This window comes from Plecotus auritus, assembly GCF_963455305.1.
Source record: "Plecotus auritus genome assembly, chromosome: 4".
Lineage (NCBI taxonomy): Eukaryota > Metazoa > Chordata > Mammalia > Chiroptera > Vespertilionidae > Plecotus > Plecotus auritus.
Window position 1 is genome coordinate 134,756,043 of NC_137775.1, and position 26,106 is coordinate 134,782,148.

A 26,106-nucleotide genomic window follows, 5' to 3' on the forward strand; every position below is an offset into this window, starting at 1 on the left:
GGATAGAGAGTTAGAAACATCGATGAGAGAGAAACATCGATCAGCTGCCTCCTGCACACCCCCCACTGGGGATGTGCCCGCAACCAAGGTACATGCCCTTGACCGGAATCGAACCTGGGACCCCTCAGTCTGCAGGCTGACGCTCTATCCTCTGAGCCAAACTGGTTAGGGCAGGCAATAGCACTTTTAAACGGTCATTCCTAAATGTTCCAGGTGCTTATGGTCAAACTGAACTCTTCCAACAAATTCAAGAAATGAATAGGTTGTGTTTGGGTGGACATTTTTGTTTCTGACATCATATGCCACTCTTTATTTAGCATTTAGTCTAACAAAATAGTATTTATCTAAAAAATGAGCAACCTTAGGAACAAAAAAGTTAACCCACGCTCAATCCAGCAGTCTGCTAGCCTGACCATCAAACATCGTTTGGACGAGCCAATAGCAACTAATAAAATAAGATGCCATCACTTAAAAACAAAAAGTTCAATAATAATTCGCACAAGTGAAGTTGATAAATTTGCAGCTTATTGATGGTATTACCAGCCCTCATTGCCTAAAAGATAAATCATAAGTAAGGATACTACTACTACTAATAATAATAATACAATAATAGGTGAAGTCTTTACCCTTGTGAATGGCCAGACACGCCACAGCCCACCATCATCCGCAGGAAGACAAACCAGATGTACGAGGGAGAGAACGAGGTCAGCAAGGAGAAATAGGCTCCCCACAGGAACGAGATGAGCAAAATCTGAAGCAACAAAAAGGAAGTTATTAATGGGACCTGCTTCCATAGAAGATGGGGGGACCCTCACTTCCGAAGGTAATTTTTAATTTCCATCCAGGTGTTTGCTCCTCTGAGGGGCTGGCCTACAGCGAGCTCACTGATCTCCCCCAATCATCAAAGACCAACCGTGATACTCTATATTGTCCGAAAGCCCAGACATTCCGTGGATGTAAGAACCTCCAACCCCGCAGATAATTTTTATGAGTTTATCTGAGGCAAATTAATGACATCTGCTGGGGAGCAAGATCGCCAATGTTCTGGGGAATGACAGCGGTGCGGTTCCTTTTATACATTTGGAATTAAGGAGGGAACCCAAGGAAGATTCCACGGAGGTCGGGGAAAGCAAGGCGGGAAATCTCTAAGGTTGGATTGCAGGATAGTTCTGTGCTCATTGAGAGTGCCTGTGATTTGCCCCTGTCACCAAGGGATCTGGGAAAGAGGATTACTCTGGTATTTCAAAGGGGGGTACCTAGATGCCCAGGAACAATGGACAGGGCTTGCTTAAGGAAGTTACAGGCTGAAAGCATGACTGCCCACCATGACCTACCCAGGTAGGAATTTATGATCACATCACCCTGTGTGGTTACTTTTGCTCATTGGACTTGTCACATTTATTAGAGCCCCTATTTCACTCACGATTCTTTTGTTTTGTTTTGTTTTCATAATTATTTTCCAAATTTATTTATTTATTTATTTCACGGAGGAAGGAGATAAAGAGAGAGAGAGAGAAAGAGAGAGAGAGAGAGAGAGAGAGAGAGAGAGAGAGAGAGAGAGAGAGGTTTGTTGTTCCATGTATTGATGCATTTATTGTTTGACTCTTGTATGTGCTCTGACTGGAAATCAAACCCACAATCTTGATGTATAGGGACAATGCTCTAACCAACTGAGCTACCCAGCCAGGGCCCATTTAGACCATTCTTTGAAATTCCCCAACTGCATTGAGAATGCAGAAATGTGCCCTCCCTGCTACAAGGATGTCAGGAGCACAGGAAGCATTATGTGGGAGTTGGGTATAAGGAGAAATTTTAAGGTATTTCTTTTTTCTCTAATTGTAAGAATAACATAAGTTCATAATAGAAAATATGGAAGAAAAAGAACCTGGCCGGCCTGGCTCAGTGGTTGAGCATCGACCTATAAACCAGTCGGTCACGGTTCGATACCTGGTCAGGGCATATGCCCGGATTATGGGCTCAATCCCCAGTGCAGGGCATGCAGGTAGCAGCCTATCAGTGTTTCTCTCTCATCACTGATGTTTCTATCTCTCCCTCCTTCTCCCTTCCTCTCTGAAATCAATAAAAAGTGTATTTTTAAAAAAACTATTTGCTGGTAAAATAAAATCACCCTTAATTCTCCAACCCAAAGAAAATACTCTTAACATGATTTTATCCAATTTTCCCTGTTTCTTAAAAAAAAAAGTTTAATTGATTTTGAGAGACAGAGAGAGAGGAACATTGACTTGTTGTTCCAGTTATTTATGTATTCCTCAGTTGATTCTTATATGTGTCCTGACCAGGGCTTGAACCCACAACTTTGGTTTCTTGAGATGACACTCTAACCAACTGAGCTGCCCAGCCAGAGCCAGAAAACCCTTTTTTTTTTTTAAATATATATTTTATTGATTTTTCACAGAGAAGAAGGGAGAGGGATAGAGAGTCAGAAACATCGATGAGAGAGAAACATCGATCAGCTGCCTCCTGCACACTCCCCACTGGGTATGTGCCTGCAACCAAGGTACATGCCCTTGACCAGAATCGAACCCGGGACCCTTGAGTCCGCAGGCCGACGCTCCATCCACTGAGTCAAACCGGTTAGGGCCAGAAAACCCATTTTTAATGGCTATAAGATATTCCCTTGGTAAGATGCACTATAACACATATAATATAATGCATAAGCCTTTCCTGTTATTGAATATTGAAGTGACTTCACATTTTCTATAAAAATGAGCTGTGATGATGAATGTGCATAAATCTTTGCAGTTCTCCGATTATCTAAACCCACGCTCAATCCAGCAGTCTGCTAGCTAGATTTCTGGAATGACAATTGTCAGGTGAGGAGGATGGATATTCTCAAGGTTCTTGATCTGCCAAACCGATGGTCAGAAAAACTATAGTATGCGAGGGCATCCATACATGTGTAGGTTTCTTAGAGAAAAATTCCTTTTGAATTTGATGTTTGAAATAGACTAGATAAGAAAAAAAATTATAGCCCTAACCGGTTTGGTTCAGTGGATAGAGCGTCGGCCTGCGGACTGAAAGGTCCCAGGTTCGATTCCGGTCAAGGGCATGTACCTTGGTTGCGGGCACATCCCCAGTAGGAGGTGTGCAGGAGGCAGCTGATTGATGTTTCTCTCTCATTGATGTTTCTAACTCTCTATCCTTCTCCCTTCCTCTCTATAAAAAAAATCAATAAAATATATTTTAAAAAAGAAAAAAATTATATCTGGCTTTTGAGAATATAGACAGTTGCTTCAGAAGGAGAGAACCATGAGCCTCCTTAAGTTCCTCACGAAGGCACACACCATGGGGGCTAGCCTCCACACCTTCTGCAGAATTTCAAAATTAAAGGTCAATGATTACAGAAAATTGTCTGTTCTCTCAATATCCACATAAATATGCATCTCAAATAGTTCCAAGGCAGTTTAATTCTTTCCAGACCCAACCTTATCTTTCCTATACATTCTTTCCAGGGGCACCATGATGACCCAACCTTATCTTTCTGATGCATTCCTTCCATTTGGTGTAAAACTCTCAAATACTGAAGTGTATGCACCCTAATTGGAACTCCTGAGGTGCCAAATGTGCTTTTGCCTACTTTTCTGCCTCTAGGAGCACCACTCACTTCTCCAGATTTGGAGCAGTTTCAGGCTTCTTGAAGCTTTGCTCTTGGCTATAGCCCTCAATAAGGTCCCAATAATATTCTTTCTCAGATTTGCAGATGGAAATTTTCTTTCCTTGACACTATGTAATTTTGCTTTTGACAACTCCTGTGACTGAATGCTTTTCAAGGTTTCTTAACTATTTGTACTTCTTTTGTAAATGCCTTTCTGTGCTCTTTACATTTTTTTTAAATACTGGTGGGGGCTTTTTCGTGTGTGTGTGTGTGTGTGTGTGTGTGTGTGTGTGTGTGTTTCAAGAACAAAGGAGAGTTTATTTATAAAGTCACAGAGGTAGAAGAAGTGAGCCAGCTGGGCTGCAAGGGCTCAGGGAATAAGTTACAGAGGCGAAAGAAGGGCCTTTGGAGCTTGGGAAAAAGAGGCAAGAAAAATACGCCTGGGACAGGGGGTGCAGAAAGGCGCGGGTGTGCTCCTTAGAGAGAGCTCCAAGACACTTGCGTTTTCATGTAAATTATAAGAGTCTGTGATATTTATTTTGTGTACTTCCATACAGCCAATTCTGTTAATGCTTTGCTTTGGGGCCTCTCCCTTTGAGTTTATGCTTTGAGAGGCATTCCCATGAGAAAACCGACAAGAAAAGAAGAGACCTGGGTTTGTAATCAGAAGACATAGATTTAATGTTTAATCTCAGTATGTGTGTGACCATAAGTAAGTGGCTCAGTTTCAAAGTTAACTAATGTGAAGCTGCTATGTTTCTTTGTGCAGATTCCACATTCTAACATGTTCTCCCTATGCACATCCACCAACACCCTACCTGGACCACAGGGGCCTAGTACAGGGCCAGATGCTTCAGGAAAGATGAGCAAGTGAGAAGACAGGCCTGGAATTCAGGCAAGTGATGTCAGAGGAGGGCATTTCTGCACTTTCTATCTTGGGTATTGATAGAGAAATGTCCGCTAAAGAGAAGCAGTGGTGCCCTAACCGGTTTGGTTCAGTGGATAGAGCGTTGGCCTGCGGACTGAAAGGTCCCAGGTTCGATTCCGGTCAAGGGCATGTACCTGGGCTGCAGGCACATCCCCAGTAGGAGGTGTGCAGGAGGCAGCTGATCGATGTTTCTTACTCTCTCTCCCTCTCCCTTCCTCTCTGTAAAAAATCAATAAAATACATATTTTTTAAAAAGCCTCATTTAAAAAAAAAAGAGAGAGAGAGAGAGAGAAGCAGTGGTGACATGGCCACAAAACAACACACAAAGAAAATTGCAAATCACCTTTCAAAGCCAACCTACCTTCCAGCGGCCATATCGGTCAGCCAGGAGGCCAAAGAGGATGCTGAAGACCATGTAGCCAAAAAACACCATCTGGGGAGGGGGAAGGGGTTTGAGAAAAATTTATCCTCGAAGCAGAGTTGTGATGACCTGGTAATTCAATGCATTAAGCGCGCATCCACCTCAATCCCAGGTAGACTAGAACTATGCACGGGGTGGAGTGAAGACAGGTTTTCAAGAAGATCTCCCCTGACTCCTGTTGAACCTGTTTGGGGCTTCTGAGGCTGATGCTTCTCCTTGGCAGATTTCACACCTGGAAACACTGCCACCAGGTGGAAACGGGTGGGAAGAACAGGCAACTGCTTTCCCTCTGATTCAAGATGATGGTATTGACCCTACTCAACTCCGATGTGTAATTGTGAATTTCCATATTAATAACTTAAAAAAAACCTCCATTCATGCTCCAGTTCTACACACAGTTGAGACTTCTAGAAGCAGTCTCCTTTACGTATTACAGATAAACATAAACTTTTAACAAACACCAAACCAACCACTCATTTAGAAACACTCTTCAAATCAAATACAAACCTACCTCATTTCCTTACTTGTTCTCACAATGTCTTTCCCTAAAGAAAACTCAAGAACCTGGATAGAATGCCAGCATTTAGCTCAGCCTCGGTTGTAAACGGATGTCTATGCCTTTGGCAGCTCCAAGCTTCACTGCTTTGCCTTCCAGTAAGATTGCTGGCTGGCTGCTCCCAGGGAAATCAGAAGAAGGGTGGGAGGTGGCATTTTCAACACTTTTCCCGTGAAGATCTGTTTCTCTCTGCTGCCTGCGTTGCTTTCTCTTTCCCTCTCTTCCTTACTCTTCCTAAGGAAGACTCAGATGCTTTTCTTCCACAGGGAACTACTGAAAACAACAGCATCGTGTCTATTCTTGGATGACCAAAGCCATGCGTTTCCTCTGTGCACTGTCCTTTCTAGGAAGAGACGAAGAGGGGCCAGTGTTTTCTAAGTGCCAGGCCTGGGACACTGCTTCGCCACAGCGCAATCTAACCAGTCCCCCGCAAAGTGGTAAAAACAGGACACGGGGATACACATGCATGGATCTAAATTCATTCATATACAGGGCTCTTTTTATCCTGGAATAATTTTATTTCTGATCGTTGGTAATAAATAACTTCTGTTTTAAATGCCCTTCTGTTTTTGAAAGATGGTAGTTGTCAATGGCAAGCTTTTCTGCCTCTTTTCTTCTTCTAATGGCCTTACTTGCCAAATACATATATGTTCTAATGTCAGTCACTCCATTTAAGAAATATATTCTATCAGCTGGTGAATCCCAAATTTTGGGTTCCCCTGAAATTAAGTTCCTACAGCCATGCACCACTTAGCGATGAGGATACCCTGAGAAATGCGTTGTCTGGTGATTTCGTCACCAAGCTAACATTACAGAGTGCACTCACATAAACCCAGATGGTATGCCTACAGCACAGCTGGGCTCTATGGTATAGCCTCATGGTCGGCAAACTGCGGCTCGCGAGCCACATGCGGCTCTTTGGCCCCTTGAGTGTGGCTCTTCCACAAAATACCACGGCCTGGGCGAGTCTATTTTGAAGAAGTGGTGTTAGAAGAAGTTTAAGTTTAAAAAATTTGGCTCTCAAAAGAAATTTCAATCGTTGTACTGTCGATATTGGCTCTGTTGACTAATGAGTTTGCCGACCACTGGACTATAGCCTATTGTTCCTAGGCTGCCAGCCTTTACAGCCTGTTACTATACAAACAACACAAGATTAAGTTAAGCATATGGGAATGTGATGAGATCAAGAGACATGGTCAACATGAGATGGATGAGGCTGCTGCCGGTGTAATACGTGTACTGTTTTACAGCAAACTTCCACTTTGCAGCAGTACTTGGTGTGAAACTCATAAAGCTATTCACATGGTCTTTGAGAAAAGTTGAGTGTATAACACAAACAATTCAATTTGGTGATTGGTTAAGCCACTATGGCCACACTAAGTAGCCTCTTAGTGTTCTGAACTAATGGTTAAAGCATATCTAACCCATGGCTTAAGAGTTACTTTCTCTGATTTGCATTTATCTCTTTGGGGCTTTTGCTAGGAGCTGGAAAATAAGCAATTCAAAGTTATGCTCTCTAGAGGGGGGAAAACGGGAAGAAAGGCCTCAAATGCTAGTTGGAGCTGCAAACCCATCATCTTTGAAAGCCAACAGACTAAGGGTGGGGTATCCTTTGAGTCTCGCCCTGTGGGATGGGGAAGGGGCTTGAAAGTCCTGGTCTCCAGTTGGCTCATTTGCAGCTCAGGAAGCAGGCACTCACCGTGGTCACTAACGCCACCTGCCAATTCTCCAGCTGCCATTCACAGCGGATGACGGGAGACACAACCGCTATTAACATGATCTCCATGGCCTCGGCAATCTTAAGAAAAGGGAGGAAAAATGCCGAGTCTGAGTGCCAGCCTGTCACTTCTCCCCATACCTGTCTTCCACCACCCTTTAGTCCTACCTCTTCCCTCCCCTCCCCCATTTAGGGAGCACCTATTGTGTACCCACTTGGCACTACTTGAACATTTTGAAACGTCCCCAGATTTATCGCTCATATTTACTTGTGATGTTGGGGATGCATGCATTTGCGTTGTATCTGAGGGTGTTGTGCGGAGGCCAGTCACTTAGCTAGTGGCTCATTACACCATCCACTTCGACCTAGCTTTGTTGTTTTATACTCATGATCGTGAAGATCTCCGGGCATGCCCTTAGCAAATGGATTTTTAAAATAGTCCCTTTCTCAAGAAGTTGGGATGGGGAGACAAGAGTCATGAAAGCTAGACAACAGTAAAGTAACAAGTACAAACAATATGAGTTCATCATCAGGAAAGAATGTCTACTTAGCAAACAGTATAAGATGTGCTACTAAATATCCCTTTCTTTCTTCTTCTTTTTATTTTTTGTTAACCCTCACCTCAGGATACTTTTTCCAGTTGATTTTTAGAGACAGTGGAAGGAAGTGGGGGAGAGAGAGAGAGAGAAACATTGATGTGAGAAACATTTGATGGATTGCCTTCCACACACACCCTGACTGAGGCCAGGGATGAACTTGCAACCCAGGTACATGCCCTTGACCAGGAATCAACCCCAAGATCCTTCCGTGTGTGGGTCGACACTCTAAACCAGCCGTGGGCAAACTACGGCCCGCGGGCCGGATCCGGCCCGTTTGGCTGTTCTATCCGGCCCGCGGAGCCGAAAGAGCGGAGGGTTCTCTTGCTCTCCCCTCCGCTCCTTTACTTTGAATTTATATTAGTTCACACAAACACTCCATCCATGCTTTTGTTCCGGCCCTCTGGTCCAGTTTAAGAACCCATTGTGGCCCTCGAGTCAAAAAGTTTGCCCACCCCTGGGCTAGATACTGAACACACCCGCCAGGGCCTAAATACCCCTTTCAACAGAAAGGTTATCATCCTCTGTCCATATCTTGCTATCCACTACAGGGTGAGTGTATCTCCCAGGGAAATGAAGTGGATGCTAGAAAAGAATTGATAGAATAAATAGAAATAGAGGATAGAAATCCAGCTCAGAATAATGAAGAAGAAAGTCAAAGATAATCCTGAGGTTTTGTACCTGGAGGAAGGGATGAAAATGACATAATTAAAAGGGCAGAGGGTATCAGGGGGACCAGGGGGAAATGAATTGTTGGGGACATGTTTGCCTCACAAACTCCCTGCCCGCTTCACACCTGCCCGAGTGGACATCCCTGAGCTGAGGTCAGTGCACGACGCTGTGTCCCACAAGGAAACGGCCTGGGGGACTCAGGCCATCTCCCAGCAGCACTCACCCCCGTGCTGCCCATGATGAGGAACAGGGCGATGTGGAAGCGCCCGAACCCGATGGTCTCCACGGCCTCTTCCACGGTGAAAGTCTTGGGCTCTGAGGCGGAAAAGCACAGTGAAAGGAACAGCCTCTGTGGGTAGGAAATGTGTGTGGACTATTGCTCACCCCAGAGGATGCTGGGAAACCAATTCCTGTTATATAAACTAGTAAATACGGGGGGTGGGGGTGGGGAGGGGGGAATTAAGCAGCAGCTTGAGGTCAGAGACTTCTAGATCATCTGACCTTTCGGCTGTGGCTCTGGGGTTCCCAGGCTCAGCTTCCGGAGGCTGAGGACGGTGACCGGCTCCGCCCGCTTGGTTGCCATCTTCTGATGGTTCAAATTTCCCCACGGCTTCCCTGATGGACACAGGAGAGGGAACACGGAAGGAGCTGTAGCTGAGTACATGTTTTTCTTCAATCTTCACAGAAAATCTGTGCAGTGGGCTTTACATATTAATGAATCAGAAACACAGAGAGGTTAAATGGCCAAATGAGATCATTGGGCCCCAGTGGCTAGCAATCAGCCCTGCGTGGGGCCAGGTGAGCTCTGGACAAGCTGACAGCAGCCTGTGCGTGGGCGTGGAGGCGATCTGCATGCCAGGTCTTTCCATTCCCATTGGTGCTGTATATACAGTGTAACCACGTGTCACAGTGCGCTTTCTTGTGTATTATTTTTATTTGTTACTGACAGAAACCCATGGAGCCCTTCTTTGCATTCCCCCTTTTTGTATTTAATCCTTAAAAAAATGATTCTTAATCCCCCAAACCAAAAGAAAAATAAACCAAAGAAAGCTGAGGATCAAGTTAGTAAAATATTTTCCGAATGCCTTTAAGATACAGTCGTTTAACTCTACACCCCTAGTGGGATAAACAGAACTCCTAATCTGGCCTCAGTAATTATATTGTGAGTAATAATACTAGTATCATTATTTTGATACCAGCACATATAGGAGGTTCATTTTACCATCCTCTGCTTTCGAATAAGTGTAACATTTTTCAAACTAAATGGTTCGCAAAAGGAGGTTCTGAGATTCTTCAATCACTCGTCAGACGCCTGGTGAGAAGCAGTCGGGACGCAGGCAGCCCATCAAGTCCTTAATGTTGGCTCGCACCAGCACTGCACTGTGTGGCGTGGGCTCCTGTGGGGACTGGGGAGCGGCTGACATGTTCCTCGCCCTGAGGAGTTTTTCATCGAGCTGGGGACCCCGCAGACACACATAAAAGCAACTATACGGCAATGTAGACATTCTTTGTTTTCTTCAAACGCTGTCACAGTGACAGATAGATCAATAATGCTCAGAAATAATCCTGGAAATCCCTTTCCCAAGAGACACCATGAAAAGCATGAAAAGTTATTATTTCACAGAGCAGGGAAAGTAAAAATAATTGGTCTCTCAGCCCATCTGGAAGCCTGAAAGACATGAAGACAGACTGTTCTAGAAACTACCCTTGTTTCCTTCCAGACATTGTCCAAACACCCTTTGGAGGGGTGTGCTTTTTTTTTGGGGGGGGGGGTTCATTTATTAAAGCGGGGAGCAGTGCAATAAGGAAGGGCTTAGGGCTGAGGAAGCGACAGGAGAGCCCAGGAGGGGCTGGCTGCTTTGGCTCACTGGGGAGTCAGAGAACAGGGGCCTAGGGACGGGTTCAGGGGGTGAGCCTGGGACAAGCTGCTGCTGCTCATGGCTCCCCTGGTTGCAAGTCTCCTGGAGTCCCTTAGAGTTTAGAGTTACGTGCCTGTGGGGGAAGGAGGGAGGGAAGGAAAAGGCATGGGCACGTGCTTCAGGGAGGGAGAGCCCACCTGGAGGGTGTTCTGTATCTGGTAACTTTTAATCCTGTGTACTGAGGTCCTCTCTGGTTATAAAGAGGCCCTCAGTGCACCTTAAACATCGACTGACTGCATATCATGTTTCTATAGATGGGAAGATGAGCCACAGATTACCGCAATCAAAATATGAAAACAAGACCATTCGGTGAGGATTAAATAGTGGTGATGTTTGTACAGCCTTGTGGCTGTACTAAAAATCATTAAATTATACACTATAAATGGTGAATATTATTGTATGCAAATTATATAAATTTTTTTCTCTAAAAATAGTCATTTAAATCATGGCAGCAGACTTAAAAACCAAAAGGGACTCTTGCCATTTATAGTGTTAAAGAATGGAACAATGTAGTTGGGTGGGAAAATATTTTTTTTTTAATCCCAGTAAGTTCATCTTAAGTTCAGTTACAACTAAATGCTCAACAGCACATTCAGTCTTCACTCAACATATAACTCTTCTACCAGCCAAGTTTTATGACTTCTCACAGCAATGTAAACATGTTTTACAATTTTAACATTCATAAAGGCTTACGTTTGAGTAATAAGACAATGTGCAGTAAGTCTCCTTGCTCTTTTATTAAGCGGAAAGAAAAGAAACCCAGGAGATCTGCCACTTACTATTGAGCAGAACAAGCTTTAATTTGAGGTGTGTTTTAACCTGATTAGGTAGCCTCCGGCATCCTAAATATTCTACTTCTCTTATCAGCAAAGAGAGGTGATTTCTCTCAGACTGCCTGGCAAAGGTGTTACATCCAAGATAATGGCATTAAGGTTCTCTTAATTAAAGCTGATCCCATAAAAAATAATAAAAATCAAATAAAGCTGATCCCGTAAAGGGAGATTTACAGTTGTGATTTCAGATATATATATACATTCAGAGTCATTTATTTTATACTGAGAAGTATAAAATCAAATCATGAAAAGTCATTTATTTTATACTGAGAAGTTTCCAAAAGTAACCAGGTTTACTACAAATATAAGGAGATGATGTTAGGTAATACACAAACTTTTAAAAGTTTTAATAGTTGTCTATGTAAGAATGTCCAAACCTGGAAAGCATTTTTATGAGTTTATTTGAGCCCAAACTGGCAATTGCCAGGAAGCAAGACCTCAAATGCTCCCAAGAATGACAGGATTTTGTTGTTTGTTTGTTCTCTATTTCAGTTTTATTTTTTATTGAATTTATTGGGGTGACACTGGTTAACAACATTATACAGCTTCAAGTGCATAATTCTACCACACATCATCTGTACACTCATGTTTTTCTTTGTTTTTTTAATATTTTTCATTTTTTTGTTCTTATTTATTTTGTCTTTTATTCTTTTCTCCAGTAAATGTTTGTAGTAGCCAGCCATTGTGGCTCAGTGGTTGAACTAGGAGGCCACAATTGAATTCCCTGTCAGGGCACATGCCCGGGTTGTGAGCTCTATCACCAGCAGGGGGCATGTAGGAGGTAGCCGATCAATGATTCTTATCATTGATGTTTCTATCTCTTTCTCTCTCTCACTTCCTCTTTGAAATAAGTAAATATATATATAAAATATATTTTACTGATTTTTTACAGAGAGGAAGGGAGACAGATAGTTAGAAACATCGATGAGAGAGAAACATCCATCAGTTGCCTCCTGCACACCCCCCCACTGGAGATGTGCCTGCAACCAAGGTACATGCCCTTGACCAGAATCGAACCTGGGACCTTTCAGTCTGCAGGCCGACGCTCTATCCACTGAGCCAAACCGGTTAGGGCAGTAAATATATGTTTTTAAAATGTTTGTGGTAGATATAAACAACAAATTACAATAAAAAAATAAGATCCTAATAAATTAATGGCCAAATTATATGAACAGGCAATTCACAAGAGGATATATAAATTATAAACAAAACTGGAAAACTGTTCACTTTCTGTAGTAACTGACAATTACAGTAACAAAAACCTTTAGTTATTGATAAATTAACAAACACAGAAAAGACAGAGGGAGGGCGGGGGAAGGGAAGGGAAGAAAGGAAGGAGGGAGGGATGGAGAGAGGGAGAGGATTAGAGGAGGGAGGGAGAGAGGCAGGAAAGCAGCAGCCATGGTGAGACAGATTAAACTGGTTCCATTTCTATTTCCATTTCTTCGCCTGAAAATAAAAATAGCACCAGCTACTGGTGGGAGAAATAGCCTGCTGCCTTCCAATAACACGTCTTCCCGTTTACCTGGTTGATGGGGCGGGGGCGGGCGGGCACTGAGTTGCAGGTGGTTGTTGGAGGGGCGGCACTTCTGAGAAAGCCCTATTCACGCCCCCACTCCCCCTCCTGCCTTTTTCCAGCCCGTGGACACCTGACGGCTGGTGCTTCAGCAGGCGTCTTGGGTCCTGATATAAGCGTGAGGGTGGAAAGGTGGAAACCGCGCGCTAAGTCGGGCAGAGCATAGGAGAGAAAGAGCCTGACCTGACAAGGCGGGGCTCTCCCGCACCTTGGTCTCCGCACCTCCCGACGTCTTCTACATGGGAAAGAAACGAAGGCTCTCTCCTGTCTAAGACACTGTTATTTCTGGTCTCTACTACTTACTTGCAGTTGTGTGCAATTTTTTTTATTTTTTTAGGCTGGTCAAGTGAAGCAGTGGGAGGAACAAGGAAACCTGTGACCACCTGGCTGTGATGAATTATAAGCACTGCACTCCGACTAGCCAGCTGTGTGCAATTCTTAACTGATACACTGCCTCCAGCCTGAAATGAGGATGAAATGAGACGATGTTTGTATAACATGGCACAGTGCCCATTGCAACATAAGCACTCACGGCAGTTCGTATTGTTTCTCATCTCTGAATGGAGGTATCAACGAAGTGTCTAAAACTTCACTGTAACCATAAATCAAATACACTCAGCATTAGTTCTTACCTACGTAGTTAGCAAACGTATATGGCTCCAAAGGCATTCATTGCTAATATTCTGCTAACATGAGAACACCTTGGGCTCGAATGAAAAACCACCTAAAAGGGAAAACACCACCAGTTACTTGTTTTCTGAAATAGGTTGCTCTTATTTCAAGGGTAAACGTAAGGTATTAAGAAACCCTCCTAGGTGCTACGTGCCTATTGGAAAACACGACCTCCAAACCACTCCAACCACAAATGTAACACTGATATTCACCCAAACCAGTCGCCGCAGCTTCCTTATGGAAGGCACAACACCATGGATGATTTCACACTAAAAATACCTCTATTGTTCCAGATTGCTTTCCATGTATAATTAGCGTATTTTAGAGAAAGAAAAACCTTCCACACCTCAGTTTGGAATGGCCTCATTGATGTGGAGGTGAGGCGGGTGGAGAAAAGGGGTGGCGGGGAGGTGCGACTCACTCAAACTCTAGTCAGAGGAGCAAACCTGGCCCTTGCCCAGACCCGACACGGTGCTTAGTGTCAGCAGCTGTAACATCCATCTTTCTAATGCCCAGCCCTTGAAGACGGTCAAGGTCGATGGGTTCCCAATGTCAGGTGAGGCTGCCAAGGGATGGAAGAAACAAGTTACCGGCCACAGAGAAAGCTCTGTTCCTGCCTATGAGGCTACGCAGGGTCTTCAACAACAGGATTCCCTCAGGGTGGGGTTGGGGGTGGGGCGTGGTGGTGGGAGGTGCAGAGGTGTGGCACAGAGAAAGCTCTGTTCTTGCCTATGAGGCTACAGAGGGTCTTCAACAACAGGATTCCCTGGGACTGCGCATGTTGGTGGGGGGTGCAGAGGTGTGGATGGATTGTCAGGATTTGGGCATTTATATCTGTGCATTGTAAAGGGGCTTACTTTCCAGATCATTCAGAGGACACTCAAACACTAACTTAACGTCAACAGGCATGGAAAGTATTTGCTTAGTATTTTCTAGATATTCAGCCAGAAGTTTCATAAAGAGATGTTTTCACAAAGAGGAGGATGAAATGTTTCAGAGAGATGGAGATGAGGAGTGTTCCTGAGAGACAGAGTTTATCATCTCAATTTTGAAATAAAATGTTGGGAAAACTGAGTTGATATCTTCTATTGTTTGGCTCTCTACATCATTCTAAATCCCTTCTAACCTAGGAAGAGTATGGATGGATGGATGGATGGATGGATGATCAGACCAATTCAGGAAAATAGGGAATAACATGGGGAAGAATGCTTCACAGCTCTATCAGTTCCTTAAAAACTACAATGGGAAAATTACCTATGGCCTACCTTAAAAAAAATCTAATAAAGAACTGACACCCAGCTGGCATGACTCAGTGGTTGAGCATCAACCTATGAACCAGTAGGTCACAGTTCAATTCCTTGTCAGGGTATATGCCCAGGTTGCAGGCTCAATCCCCAGTGGGGGATGTGCAGGAGGCAGCCAATCAGTGATTCTTTCCCATCATTGATGTTTTTAACCCTCTCTCCCTTCCTCTCTGAAATAAATTAAAAAATATATATTTTTAAAAAGAACTTACATATTGGGGACTTATTCTGAAACTCAAAGGCTTAGATGGAGCTCAAGCTTCATTAAAACAAATTCTGGGTGACTGCCAGCATTTTATTCTACTCCATTTTAGCCAGGAATAATTGGGCCACTATAGAGTTTTTTAAACTGAACTTGTGTGTGATGTAATTTGTTTTGCAATGTCAATAAGAAGAAAGTCTCAAACTCCATTTGCCTCCAGCCAGGCACTCGTGGTCCAACCCTCCCACCACCCCAAAGCAGGAGAAATCAATCCAGATCCATATTGCCTGTTGGGGTTTCTTACCTGTGTATATTTCTTGGAAATCTTTCCAGTCTGGGGCTTTTTTGCTTCTCCTTCACAGCAGCCAAATCCCACCTAGAAGTTGCACCACTGATGGCTTCTGGACTTACTTTCCCAAGAAACCTGGCGCCCAGGTCTTCTCCTTCCCGTTCAGCTCAGTTCTGTGAACGGGATTATTTAAGAAACAACCTTGCATCCTGGACAAGTGAGTGACATCCAGGTCACACCCCCTTCTCAGTCAGCCCTTCACCTGATCCCTTTGCTAGTATAAAGGGGAAATTACATCTCTTATGGAAACAGAAAGAGGCTGCCAAGCTTTGGGGGATACTAATATGTTATTCTCAGGAAGGGTGGGGGGATTTCTGAAAGAGCAGGGGTCTAGGCCAGGTGCAGAGGGAAGTTCTGCGTTTTCAAACCTTTACTTGCAGCCATCACTGTTTAGGATTAAAGGGCAAAAGGCTGGCTGGTGATCCATCTAAGCAGAGCATAGTTTTAGATGGCTGTTGAGAAGGGCAATAAGGAGCTGAGAACCTTGAAACTGTCCAGTGACCTTGGCAGCATGGGATCAACATTATTGGCTGCATGCCTTGTCCATGCCCAGTGCTTTACCACCCCCTTCCACAGCCCAGAGGTGGAAATCACTGTCCCCACTTTGGCCATAAGGGGAACAACTTCACATCCTGCGTGAGAGCACACACAATAAACTCTCAGAGATGGAGCTCCAGGATACACATCTTTTGATTCCAACTGTCATTCTTGGGCTCAGCCTGTTTTAATCATTAAATGAATATTTGTTGAGCATCTAATTGTGCCTTATGTTGTGCTGGACAGGTCATGCATGACCTTGATGTGGAAGGTGACAGAGAAGCCCCCTTGGGTATGAGCAATGACACTTCCATAAGCACCAGGCAACCCAATATAGGGAGGGGCAGGTGGGGTTGAAAAGAAGAGACCACAGGCCTCTTAGTCTTCTGGAATCTTATTTGGATCTAGATCAGAGAGAACCCACGGCTGATCTAGATACTAGATCAGCAAGAGAACCCACGGCTGATCTAGATACTAGATCAGCAAGAGAACCCACGGCTGATCTAGATACTAAGTGGAAGTGCGTCGTAAATTGTAAAGCACTATGTATTAAGTAGACTTCATTCTACCAGGATAGTTACCATAGACATTATAATTAACCTGGATAAAGGTCATTCAGACTAAAGAGTTAATGGAACAATCTTTTTAAAAAAATTAAATTTATTAGGGTAACATTGGTTAATAACATTTTTAGATGTAAAATTCCATAATATATCATCTGTATATTGCATGTATGCTCACTCTGCCCCAAAGTATATTTACATTCCATTACATATATTTCCCCCCTTTACCCTCTTCATCCTTCCCCCCTTCTACCACCTACCCCCCTGGTAACCACCATTCTGTTGTCTGTTTCCATAAGTTTGTTCATTTGTTGCTGTTTTATATCCCACATGAGTGAAATCATGTGGTTCTTATCCTTTTCCATCTGACTTATTTCACTTAGCATGATCTACCCATGTTGCCACAATGGCAGTATTTCATCATTTTTCACGGCTGAGTAGTATTTCGTTGCATGTATGTGCCACATCTTTATCCAATCCTCCATTGGAGGGCACTTTAGTTGTTTCCATGTCTTGGCCACCGTGACTAATGCTGCAATGAACACAGGGGTGCATACGTCTTTGGGAATAAATGTTTTCAAATTTTGGGGGTAGATACCCAGATGAGGGATTGCTGGGTCATATGGTAGCTCTATTCTTAACTTTTTGAGGAACCTCCATAGTATTTTCCATAGAGGGTGCATCAATTTACATTCCCATTATCAGTGGACAAGGGTTCCTTTTTCTCCACATTCTCTCCAACATATTTCTCGTCTTATTGGTGATAGCCATTCTAACAGGTGTGAGCTCGCTGTGGTTTTGGTTTGCATTTCCCTTGTAACTAGTGAAGGTGAGCATCTTTTCATATATCTGTTGGCCAGCTATATGTCTTCTTGGGGAAAGTGTCTATTCAGGTCCCCTCCCCATTTTTTAATTCGATTGTTTCTGTTGTTGAGTTGTATGCGTTTTTGTTTTTTTTCCCCCCTCATTAAACTTTGTTATTTTAATGGGTCTCAAAATTCTGTGATGGATTTTTGGTCATGTGGTTTCCATTAAAAAGTACTGATTTTAAAAACTAATAACGTAAAAACTTCCACACACACAAAAGAACCAAATGCTCCACAAAACACTCCTTTCCTTCTGAAGGTCTCACAATGCATTATGATCATTAACCAGTCTTTTACTATTAAACTTAAATGGCCAACTGAGACATAGTTCTGAGACCGTTCTTGCACCACTGAGTAAGACTGGGGTGGCAGGTGTTGGGACTAATATTCATTTAGCCTTCTGAGCTTTCTGGGCAGACTTGGTGACTTTGCCAGCTCCAGTGGCCTTATGGTCCACTGCTTTGATGACACCCACAGCAACTGTTTGTCTCACGTCACGAACAGCGAAACGGCCCAGAGGAGGGTAGTCAGAGAAGCTCTCAACACACGTGGGCTTTCCAGGAATCATATCAACGATGGCAGCATCACCAGATTTCAAAAACTTGGGGCCATCTTCCAGCTTTTTCCCAGAACGACGATCAATCTTCTTCAGCTCAGCAAATCTTCAAGCAATGTGAGCTGTGTGACCATCCAGCACAGGTGCATAGCCAGCACTGATCTGGCCTGGGTGGTTCAGGATAATCACCTGAGCTGCGAAGCCAGTTGCTTCCATTGGTGGGTCATTTTTGCTGTCACCAGCCATGTGGCCACGGCGAACATCTTTGACAGACACGTTCTTGATGTTGAAGCCCACATTGTCCCCAGGAAGAGCTTCACTCACAGCTTCATGGTGCATTTCAACAGACTTCACTTCAGTTGTAACGCTGACTGGAGCAAAGGTGACCACCATGCCGGGCTTGAGAACACCAGGCTCCACTCGGCCCACTGGGACAGTACCAACACCACCAATTTTGTAGACATCCTGGAGGGGCAGGTGCAGAGACTTGTCAGTTGGACGAGTTGGTGGCAGGATGCAATCCAGAGCTTCAAGCAGTGTGGTTCCACTGGCATTGCCATCTTTACGGGTGATCTTTCATCCCTTGAACCAAGGCATATTAGCACTTGGCTCCAGCATGTTGTCACCATTCCAACCAGAAATTGGCACAAATGCTACTGTGTCAGGGATGTAGCCAATTTTCTTAATGTAGGTGCTGACATCTTTAACGATTTCCTGGTATCTTTTCTGGCTATAGGGCGGCTCAGTGGAATCCATTTTGTTAACACCAACAATCAGCTGTTTCACACCCAGCGTGTAAGCCAGAAGGTCATGCTCACGGGTCTGTCCATTCTTGGAAATACCTGCTTCAAATTCACCAACACCAGCAGCAACAATCAGGACGCACAGTCAGCCCAAGATGTGCTGATAATCATGTTATTGATGATGTCTCTGTGCCCTGGGGCATCAGTGATGGTCACATAATACTTGCTGGTCTTGAATTTCCACAGGGAGATATCAATGGTGATACCTCGCTCCCGTTCAGCTTCCAGTTTATCCAAGACCCAGGCATACTTGAAGGAGCCCTTCTCCATCTCAGCAGCCTCCTTCTCAAATTTCTCAGTGGTTCTTTTGTCGATCCCACCACATTTGTAGATCAGATGGCCAGTAGTGGCAGACTTGCCGGAATCTACGTGTCCAATGACAACAATGTAGATGTGAGTCTTTTCCTTCCCCACCTTGGGTTTGAGTTAATGGCGGTTTTCATGACACCTGTGTTCTGGCGGCAAACCCATAGTGAAAAAGCTGTATGTGTGGGGTTTTTTTATACATTTTAGACCCTTATTGGAGATGTCATTACAAATACCTTTTCCTATTTGGTTGGTTGCCTTTTTATTTTGTTGATGGTTTCTTTTGCTGTGCAGAAGCTTTTTAGTTTGATGTAACCCCATTCATATATTTTTGCTTATACTTCTCTGGCCTTTGGGGTCAAGTTCACAAAAAACCCTCTGAGACCAAGATCCGTACGTTTAGTACCTATATGTTCTATGCATTCCATTGTTTCAGTTCTTATATTTAAGCCTTTAACTCATGTTGAGTTAATTTTTGTATGCGGTGTCAGCAGTCTAGGTTCATTCTTTTGCATGTGGCTTTCCAGTTTTCCTTTCTCCATTGTATGTTTTTGGCTCTGTGTCACTTCTGTTCTATTAGTCTGTGTGTCTATTTGGAACAATCTTATTCTCCACCTGGCCCTTGAACTTGTCCAAGCCTACAAATCACTTTCTCCAGTTACTCCAGCATAATGTGCTCTCAGAGCAAACAAAGTTGCTGATGATGTCATGTGGGGTTTAACAATACAGAGAGCCACACCGGGGCCACACAGAACATTAGCTGTCCTTCCTCACCCAGAGAGAAAAATCTATGAGGAAGTTCCTGATCTTGTACAGCTTAGCCTCAGAAGAAAATAAAAGGTGTTTAAGGAAGCAGGAAATGAAGGAATCAAATAATAATCCTTCTTTGGGAGTAGTTTGTGTAGCTCTATTGTTAAACTTTGCCCTGAAATTATTGACACTAAATTTTATGAAATAATTTCGAATAAAGACATCTTACAGAAAAAGTGAATGGCCCCAGAAGTTTATTTTCTTAAATATAATACTTACAATATGACAATAAAACATCAATTTAGCGACCCCTCCCCAATTTTTCTATCATTTTAATATTTGACAATTAAGACCCCACAGGAGGTTGAAATGACTTGCTACGTTGTTCCTCTATAACATGGTGAAGTCGTATAAAATCCCAGGGCTTGTAGCTAAATAACATATGGCTTCCTGCCTCTGGTTGGCTGAGAACAATCATTCCATTGACAGCCTTGCACGGCGGATGTCAAAGACAAGACTGATACAGAGGTGGTGTCAGCCATCAGCCTCGGGACCTGCAGCTACTCCTCGGCTGTCCCATCCAGGATGGTTTTAAAGGAGAATGGAGAAAACTTGTACCCAGCCCCGACGTAGAACTTGTTCTGGAACTCCACCCTGTTGTTGGGGGCAAGAAAACGGGGGTTAAACACCCACCTCTAGGGGGTACCTAGAGGCTGGCAGCTGGAGCTAGGAAGCATTTGTCAAACCATGTGCAGTGTCAGGAAGGCGGGGGGGAGGGGGGAGGAACCCAGGCTGATGCTGCCACAGGGATCCTCTGAGGCTTTTATAACCTTCTCTCTTACACCTTTCCTACCCCTCCCCCTACCACCAGGCCTCTGCTGGTGGCCTCACAGACCAGAATAGCCACCCCACCCCCAGCACCCACTTTGAACCACTGTCTGATGAGCTAGTGAGCAGAGCGCTTAGCAGGTTACACATGCTTTTTCGTTTTCATCCTGATGCTAAACTGCATAACAATCAGAATCTTGGTTTCTATTTCTATAACGTACAGAACAGATATCACGTAAGATCATTTATGTTTATAATGTAGCAGAGTTCGCTTCCTAATGACACGGGCAGAGATGATGTTATAACCTTAGGCAGGGGACGCTGTGATTCTCAACTCAGTAGTGAAGTATAAAAACATTTTTTACAAACAGCAGGTACAGAGGGAGGCAAAAGCTGAAGATGGGCTACATTCCGGACAAATCTGTGAATGTCAAGGGGGCCTTCTCCCTTGCAGGCACCCTCCTTCAATTTCCACTTTCTGAGAATTTAGAAGCCTGAACTATGGGTGTTAACTCCTGCACTCGGCAACAAAGGCCAAAGGTCCCAGACTCAGCAGGCCTTCCGTGCGCCCGTTTCAGATCTGTTGTCTTACCAACATTTGCAGGTATCCCATATTCTAAAGCCAATTGTAATATAACAAGTGGAAATGTAAAGGAGAAGGAGTAAATGAGAGCTAGCGTTTATCACAGGGTAGCCATGATATATGCATACATATTTGATACTAGAGCCCAGTGCATGGAAATTCATGCACTGGAGGGGGCATCCCTCAGCCCGGCCTGCCCCCCTCACAGTCTGGGAGCCCTCAGGGGTGGGAGGTGACTCAGCGATCAGGGGAAGGCGACGCCCCCATCACACCTCTGCTGCTGCAACTGCTGGCAGCACAAGCCTTGGCCGGCCCTCGTTACCTGAGCCTCAGGTGGCCCTGGGCAGCTGGGCAGCCGCCATCCGAGGCTTGTCTGCACCTCGGGCCGGCCCTGGGGGGCTGAGGGGACTGGGGGACTCCCGAGTAGCCGGACCTGCCTGGGGGCGGGCCCAGCCATGCCGTGCCCCTGCCGCCCCAGCGGGGCTGAGGGGACTGGGCGTCACCATCTTGTGGCTGTGGGCGCCACCATCTTTGAGGGCGTGGCAGTCAATTAGCATATTCCCTCTTTATTGGCTGTGGACACTGCCATCTTTGTGAGGGCATGGCAGTCAATTAGCATATTCCCTCTTTATTAGATAGAATCATGGAATAGTTTATCAACAGGTGCCTAAACGAAGGTTCCAGAAAGGTATGTTAGTGGCTAATGTTACACAACAGGTCAGGACTTGGACCCAGTTGGCTGGCCTGACAGCCCGACTTCCACCCTGGAGCCCTCAGAGGTCCTGCAGCCCCGCCGTCCTCACCAGTGCAGCCGCAGGGCGTGCAGGAAAGCAGAGAGCCCCTCCATGATCAGCAGGATGGCTACTGTCAGAACAGCAAACACAGCAAAAATGATAAAGACCCCGATGAGTCCTCCCCAGCCTCGCAGGCGGAGGCCGATGTTCATCACCATGGTCCAGAGCACTTCAGACAGTTCTACAAGACGCAAGAGCAACATCACAGGTTTATGTGGCAAATGCAGACTATTCCTAAGAAAGAAGAGCCGGAAAGAACCCAGAGAAGGCACTGCTACAAGCACATGCTCCGAGCTCTGCACCACGGGTGGGGGCTCACTCACCTGCATGGGCCAGGCTGAGGGCCCAGAGCCGGAGGTAAGAGGCTGTGTTTGAAATGCAGCCCAGGCAGTACTCGATTGTGTGGATGGCCTGATGCACGAATATGTCTCCAAAGTTGAACTGAAAGAGGAAACTTTTTGTTCTATTTCATTAAGTACTTTCTACATACAAAGTAGTATAAATAATATGTAGATGAGTAAGACATGGGCTTTGCTGTTAAGATATTTCCAGGTGAACTAGAGGAAAATAAATATTACTGTACGTGTAGAAAGAGAATTAGCAGCACCAAGTAGGATGTGGTGTGTGTGCAGTAACATGTCCCAGAAGTTGTTGAAAAAGGTTCATGAGATTTGTGCTGGGACATGAAGGATGGGGAGGCATCTGGAAGTCAAAGAAAAACAAGACCATTCCTGGTAATGAGAAGGACTCGAATAAGGCGGGTAGGTGGGAATATCACAGAGGCAAGTTTTAGGGAAAAACAATGTGGCTGGAACTGGGAGCCTGTGTAGGTGACCAGTAAGAGAGTGCAGGTGTTGAAGTTACAGGAAAGACCAACACAGGACAGAGCAGAGAAAATGACCCGGAATCACTGAGCAACCATAAAAAGGATCTGAATAGAACGTGGCAGGGGAAGATAAAGAAATATTTGGGGGAAGAGTAATCTGGAAGCAAAATGGACCAGTGAAGGGACAGCCTATAAGCAAAAAAGTCGGTTTGTGGATTAGCTTAGGGATCCTGGGTATGAGGGGAGAAGAAACGGGGTGAAGACAGCGATGATGGCCCACTGTTTCCTCCATGTACTCTGATGCTGTGGGGGACACAGAATGACTGGCGTCTTCTCTGCCCTCAAGTAGCTCACGGTCTACCAGGGAGAATATGCAGACAGACAGATACCACACAACAGTATGGAAAGTGTCCTCATCGAGAATGTAGCGGCATTGTGGGAACACAGAGAAGGACCCTTTACCCAGAAGGAGCCAGGGTCACACAGGGCTCTGAGATTCCTGAGTCTGAGTAATGAAAAGAGTTGCATTGACAAAAATGGATAAATTGGAAAAGGAGATGAGCAGTTAATTTTCAGATGTGTCACGTTCCAGGTGACAGTTGCCCATACAAGTAGAATCTCTCAGCACACAATAGTAGAGGCAGAACCCGCTCAGAAGAAAAATCTAGGTGGAAATGGACACCTGGGACCTCACCTGTGGGAGGAGGGACAGTGGGAGCGAGGAGGACTGAGAAGATCAATAAGGAAGAGATCATAGGAAGAAGAGCTCTGACTCAGCCTTGGGAGACATCTTCATTCAGAGATAAGAGGAACCACATGGCTGCAGTCAAGGATGGAGAGGTATCCAGGAAGGAATGAGGGTGTGGTCAACCAAGTCAGTTGCTATAGAGAAAAGACAAAAATCAATGCCTCTCATTTTGGCAATGAAAACTGCTTGGAGGAATTGAAGGGTGGGGAATGAGCAGAGATGGACAGGGTGGGTAGAGAGAGTCAAGGAAAAGGAAGAATGTGTAGTGAAGAATTAACCCTACCCAAAGAGAGGTTCAGCTTCGTCCTGGCCCCAGAAGGCCACCTCCAAGTCCTTATACTTTCACAATTGAAAGAAATGCTTTTGTTATTTTTGTTGAGTTCTTGGGACCACTTCTGGTCATTTATTTGGGGGTAGGCCACCCCAGAAAGACCAACCAAGTGGTTAGAATTGGACTTGGAGACACATACTCTCAGCCCCATCTCCAGGAAGAAAGGGTGACAGAGACCACCTGGGTGGCACTAGATCAACCATGCCTGCGTAATGAGGCCCCAATAAAACATCGGGCAGTGCAGCTCAGGTGAGCTTCCAGGCTGGCCACCTGAGCACGCATTACCACACGTCAGTGCTGGGAGAATACCGCGCCCCTGAGAACACAGAAGCTTCGCTTTGGAGCCCTCCCAGTGAATTCCCCGTGTGCCTCTTCCTCTGGCTGGTTCTGATGTGTGTGCTTTTGCTACAACAAAACTAAGTATTGCACTTCCCTGAGTTCTATGAGTGGGTTTATAAATGACTGAACCTAAGGCAGTCTGAAGGGACCCTGAACTTGTAACTGGCTGGTCTGAAGGGAGGGTGATCCCGGGGAGCCCCAAACTTGTGGCTAGTGTAGAAGTCTTGGGTAGACTTGGCAGTCTGGGCACTGTGTCCTTACCCTTGAGTTCAGTTAACTCTTGGTGAGGAGAGAAGTGGGAGAGGACTTCTAGCGGGAGGCGGAGTCCAGCCTGTATTCACCTTGCAATGGGGGACCCATGCATGACCATGTCGGGGGGAGGGCAGGGGGGAGGACCCTACAAACGGAACCTGACGTTACCCAAACAGGAAACAGGGGCAGCCGGGTCATGGCAGTGGTGGCCGGTGAACAGGGACTGGATACATGTCAAGGCCACGAGAAGATCATAGAAGCTGTACTGGATAGACTGGGCCTGGTATGTCTGAAGATGTGTAGGTTGGAGTCTAAAACATTCCAGCAAGTCTAACAAACTTAGTAATATCAATAGCCACCAATATGGGTTATTCTCCTTACCTGGAATCTTGTAGGAACAGTTGTTCAAAATTCAGATGTTTTTCCTCATTAGGTCTAATGACCATCCATTCATTCAAATGATTATTTTTTTTAGTAATTAACGTCACAAATGGAGCTACTCTTAGCATCGCTCAGGCCTCACAGAACCCTGTCCCCACTGCAGAATAAGAATAGAGCTCCAGTGATAACCCCCAGACAGTTCAGGACTGTGGGGGACTCCAGTCCTGGCATAAAAGCAGCCAGCTGCCTTTGGGCTGGGAAAATGTGGCACATTCCTGAGCGGGGAGTGGCTGCCCTTAGACAGAAAGGGGTAGGGAGGGAGGAGGAAACAAAACAAATCCTAAATTCACAGGAGAGAGATAGTCTTACAAAGGTTAATGAAGGAGGTTGTGACAGAGCAGGGTTGAGGCAGGAGGCGATGGAGGCTGTGCACACTTGGGTCCGGAAGGGGACTGGAAAAAACTGATCCACTTTTTGCTTCAATATCTAGGGTGACATTTGGGCTCTGCTCTCACAGTTTGAGGGGCCCTGATTAGAAAGCTGACTTTTGGGGCCCAGTGCTGAGCCAAGGAGGTCTCAGTACCATTGATGGCCTCTGATGTCACTAGATCTGAAGGCTGACGTTCACCTCACACTCACAGATGTAGCAGCACCTGGGCTAAAATGTTACAATACTCCTAGATTGGTTGGTAAGTAGCTGTTGTTCTGATCCTGTGGGCATCCCCTGCCCTAGGAACTGCCCAGCTTCCTGTGACTCAGCAGCAGGGTCCTCTTGACCCAACCAGCCCTACTGCCTAAGTTCATTCTGATGGGCTGGTGCCCACGCCCAAATGGCTTTTCAATACTTGACCACCGCCCCTGACCAGGTCCGCTTCTAGAATCTGTACAAACTGGTAAGTCTTTGTAGGGTGTCGAGTCCCAAATACCTCTTCTTCGCAGTCCTCTTGGGCCCTGTGGGCACCTGCTCTCCTGCGAGGGCTCGAGTTGTCACCTTCAATGTCTTCAGCAGCGTGTTCTTGAATTATGGATGCCTGCAGCTGTTAGCAAGCAAGGAAATGAAGTGCTCGATTCATCTTAGAATCAGAATCACAACAATTCTATACAAAATACAGGCTCTCGTGAAATATTAGCTACGTCCCAGCCACTGTTCTAAACCCTCTCTACATTATCTCATTTAGCCTTCATAACAACCTTTCTACATGAGCAGAGTCACCACCCCATTTTACAGAGAGGTAAACTACAGCACAGAAGGGTTAACAAATGTGCTCAGGATCCCAGCCGG

General features: G+C 45.1%; 2 protein-coding genes and 1 pseudogene across 5 annotated transcripts in view; all 3 read right to left on the reverse strand.

Moving 5' to 3' along the window:
- The window catches only part of SVOPL (SVOP like), a gene marked incomplete at both ends in the record, with an annotated part of 65,121 nt that extends 56,032 nt beyond the window's left edge, over positions 1-9,089 (reverse strand). Inside the window, 5 exons of the mRNA XM_080664854.1 lie at positions 627-751; positions 4,906-4,977; positions 7,221-7,319; positions 8,730-8,821; positions 9,008-9,089. Coding sequence (XP_080520980.1) covers positions 627-751; positions 4,906-4,977; positions 7,221-7,319; positions 8,730-8,821; positions 9,008-9,089 — 470 coding nt within the window. The remainder of the gene's footprint in view (positions 1-626; positions 752-4,905; positions 4,978-7,220; positions 7,320-8,729; positions 8,822-9,007) is intronic.
- Positions 9,090-17,715: 8,626 nt separating this feature from the next.
- Positions 17,716-19,702, reverse strand: LOC308246820 (elongation factor 1-alpha 1-like; annotated as a pseudogene). The gene is made up of 2 exons: positions 19,655-19,702; positions 17,716-19,100 (listed from the first exon to the last, which is right to left on the reverse strand). The product of its transcript is annotated as an elongation factor 1-alpha 1-like (transcript).
- Positions 19,703-19,969: 267 nt separating this feature from the next.
- The window catches only part of ATP6V0A4 (ATPase H+ transporting V0 subunit a4), a 64,166-nt gene continuing 58,029 nt past the window's right edge, over positions 19,970-26,106 (reverse strand). For all 3 annotated transcript variants that reach the window (XM_080664440.1, XM_080664441.1, XM_080664442.1), the window contains 4 exons: positions 25,751-25,861; positions 22,271-22,388; positions 21,957-22,128; positions 19,970-20,396 (listed from right to left, as the gene is read on the reverse strand). In XM_080664440.1, coding sequence (XP_080520566.1) covers positions 20,303-20,396; positions 21,957-22,128; positions 22,271-22,388; positions 25,751-25,861 — 495 coding nt within the window. In that variant the 3' untranslated portion in view covers positions 19,970-20,302. The remainder of the gene's footprint in view (positions 20,397-21,956; positions 22,129-22,270; positions 22,389-25,750; positions 25,862-26,106) is intronic.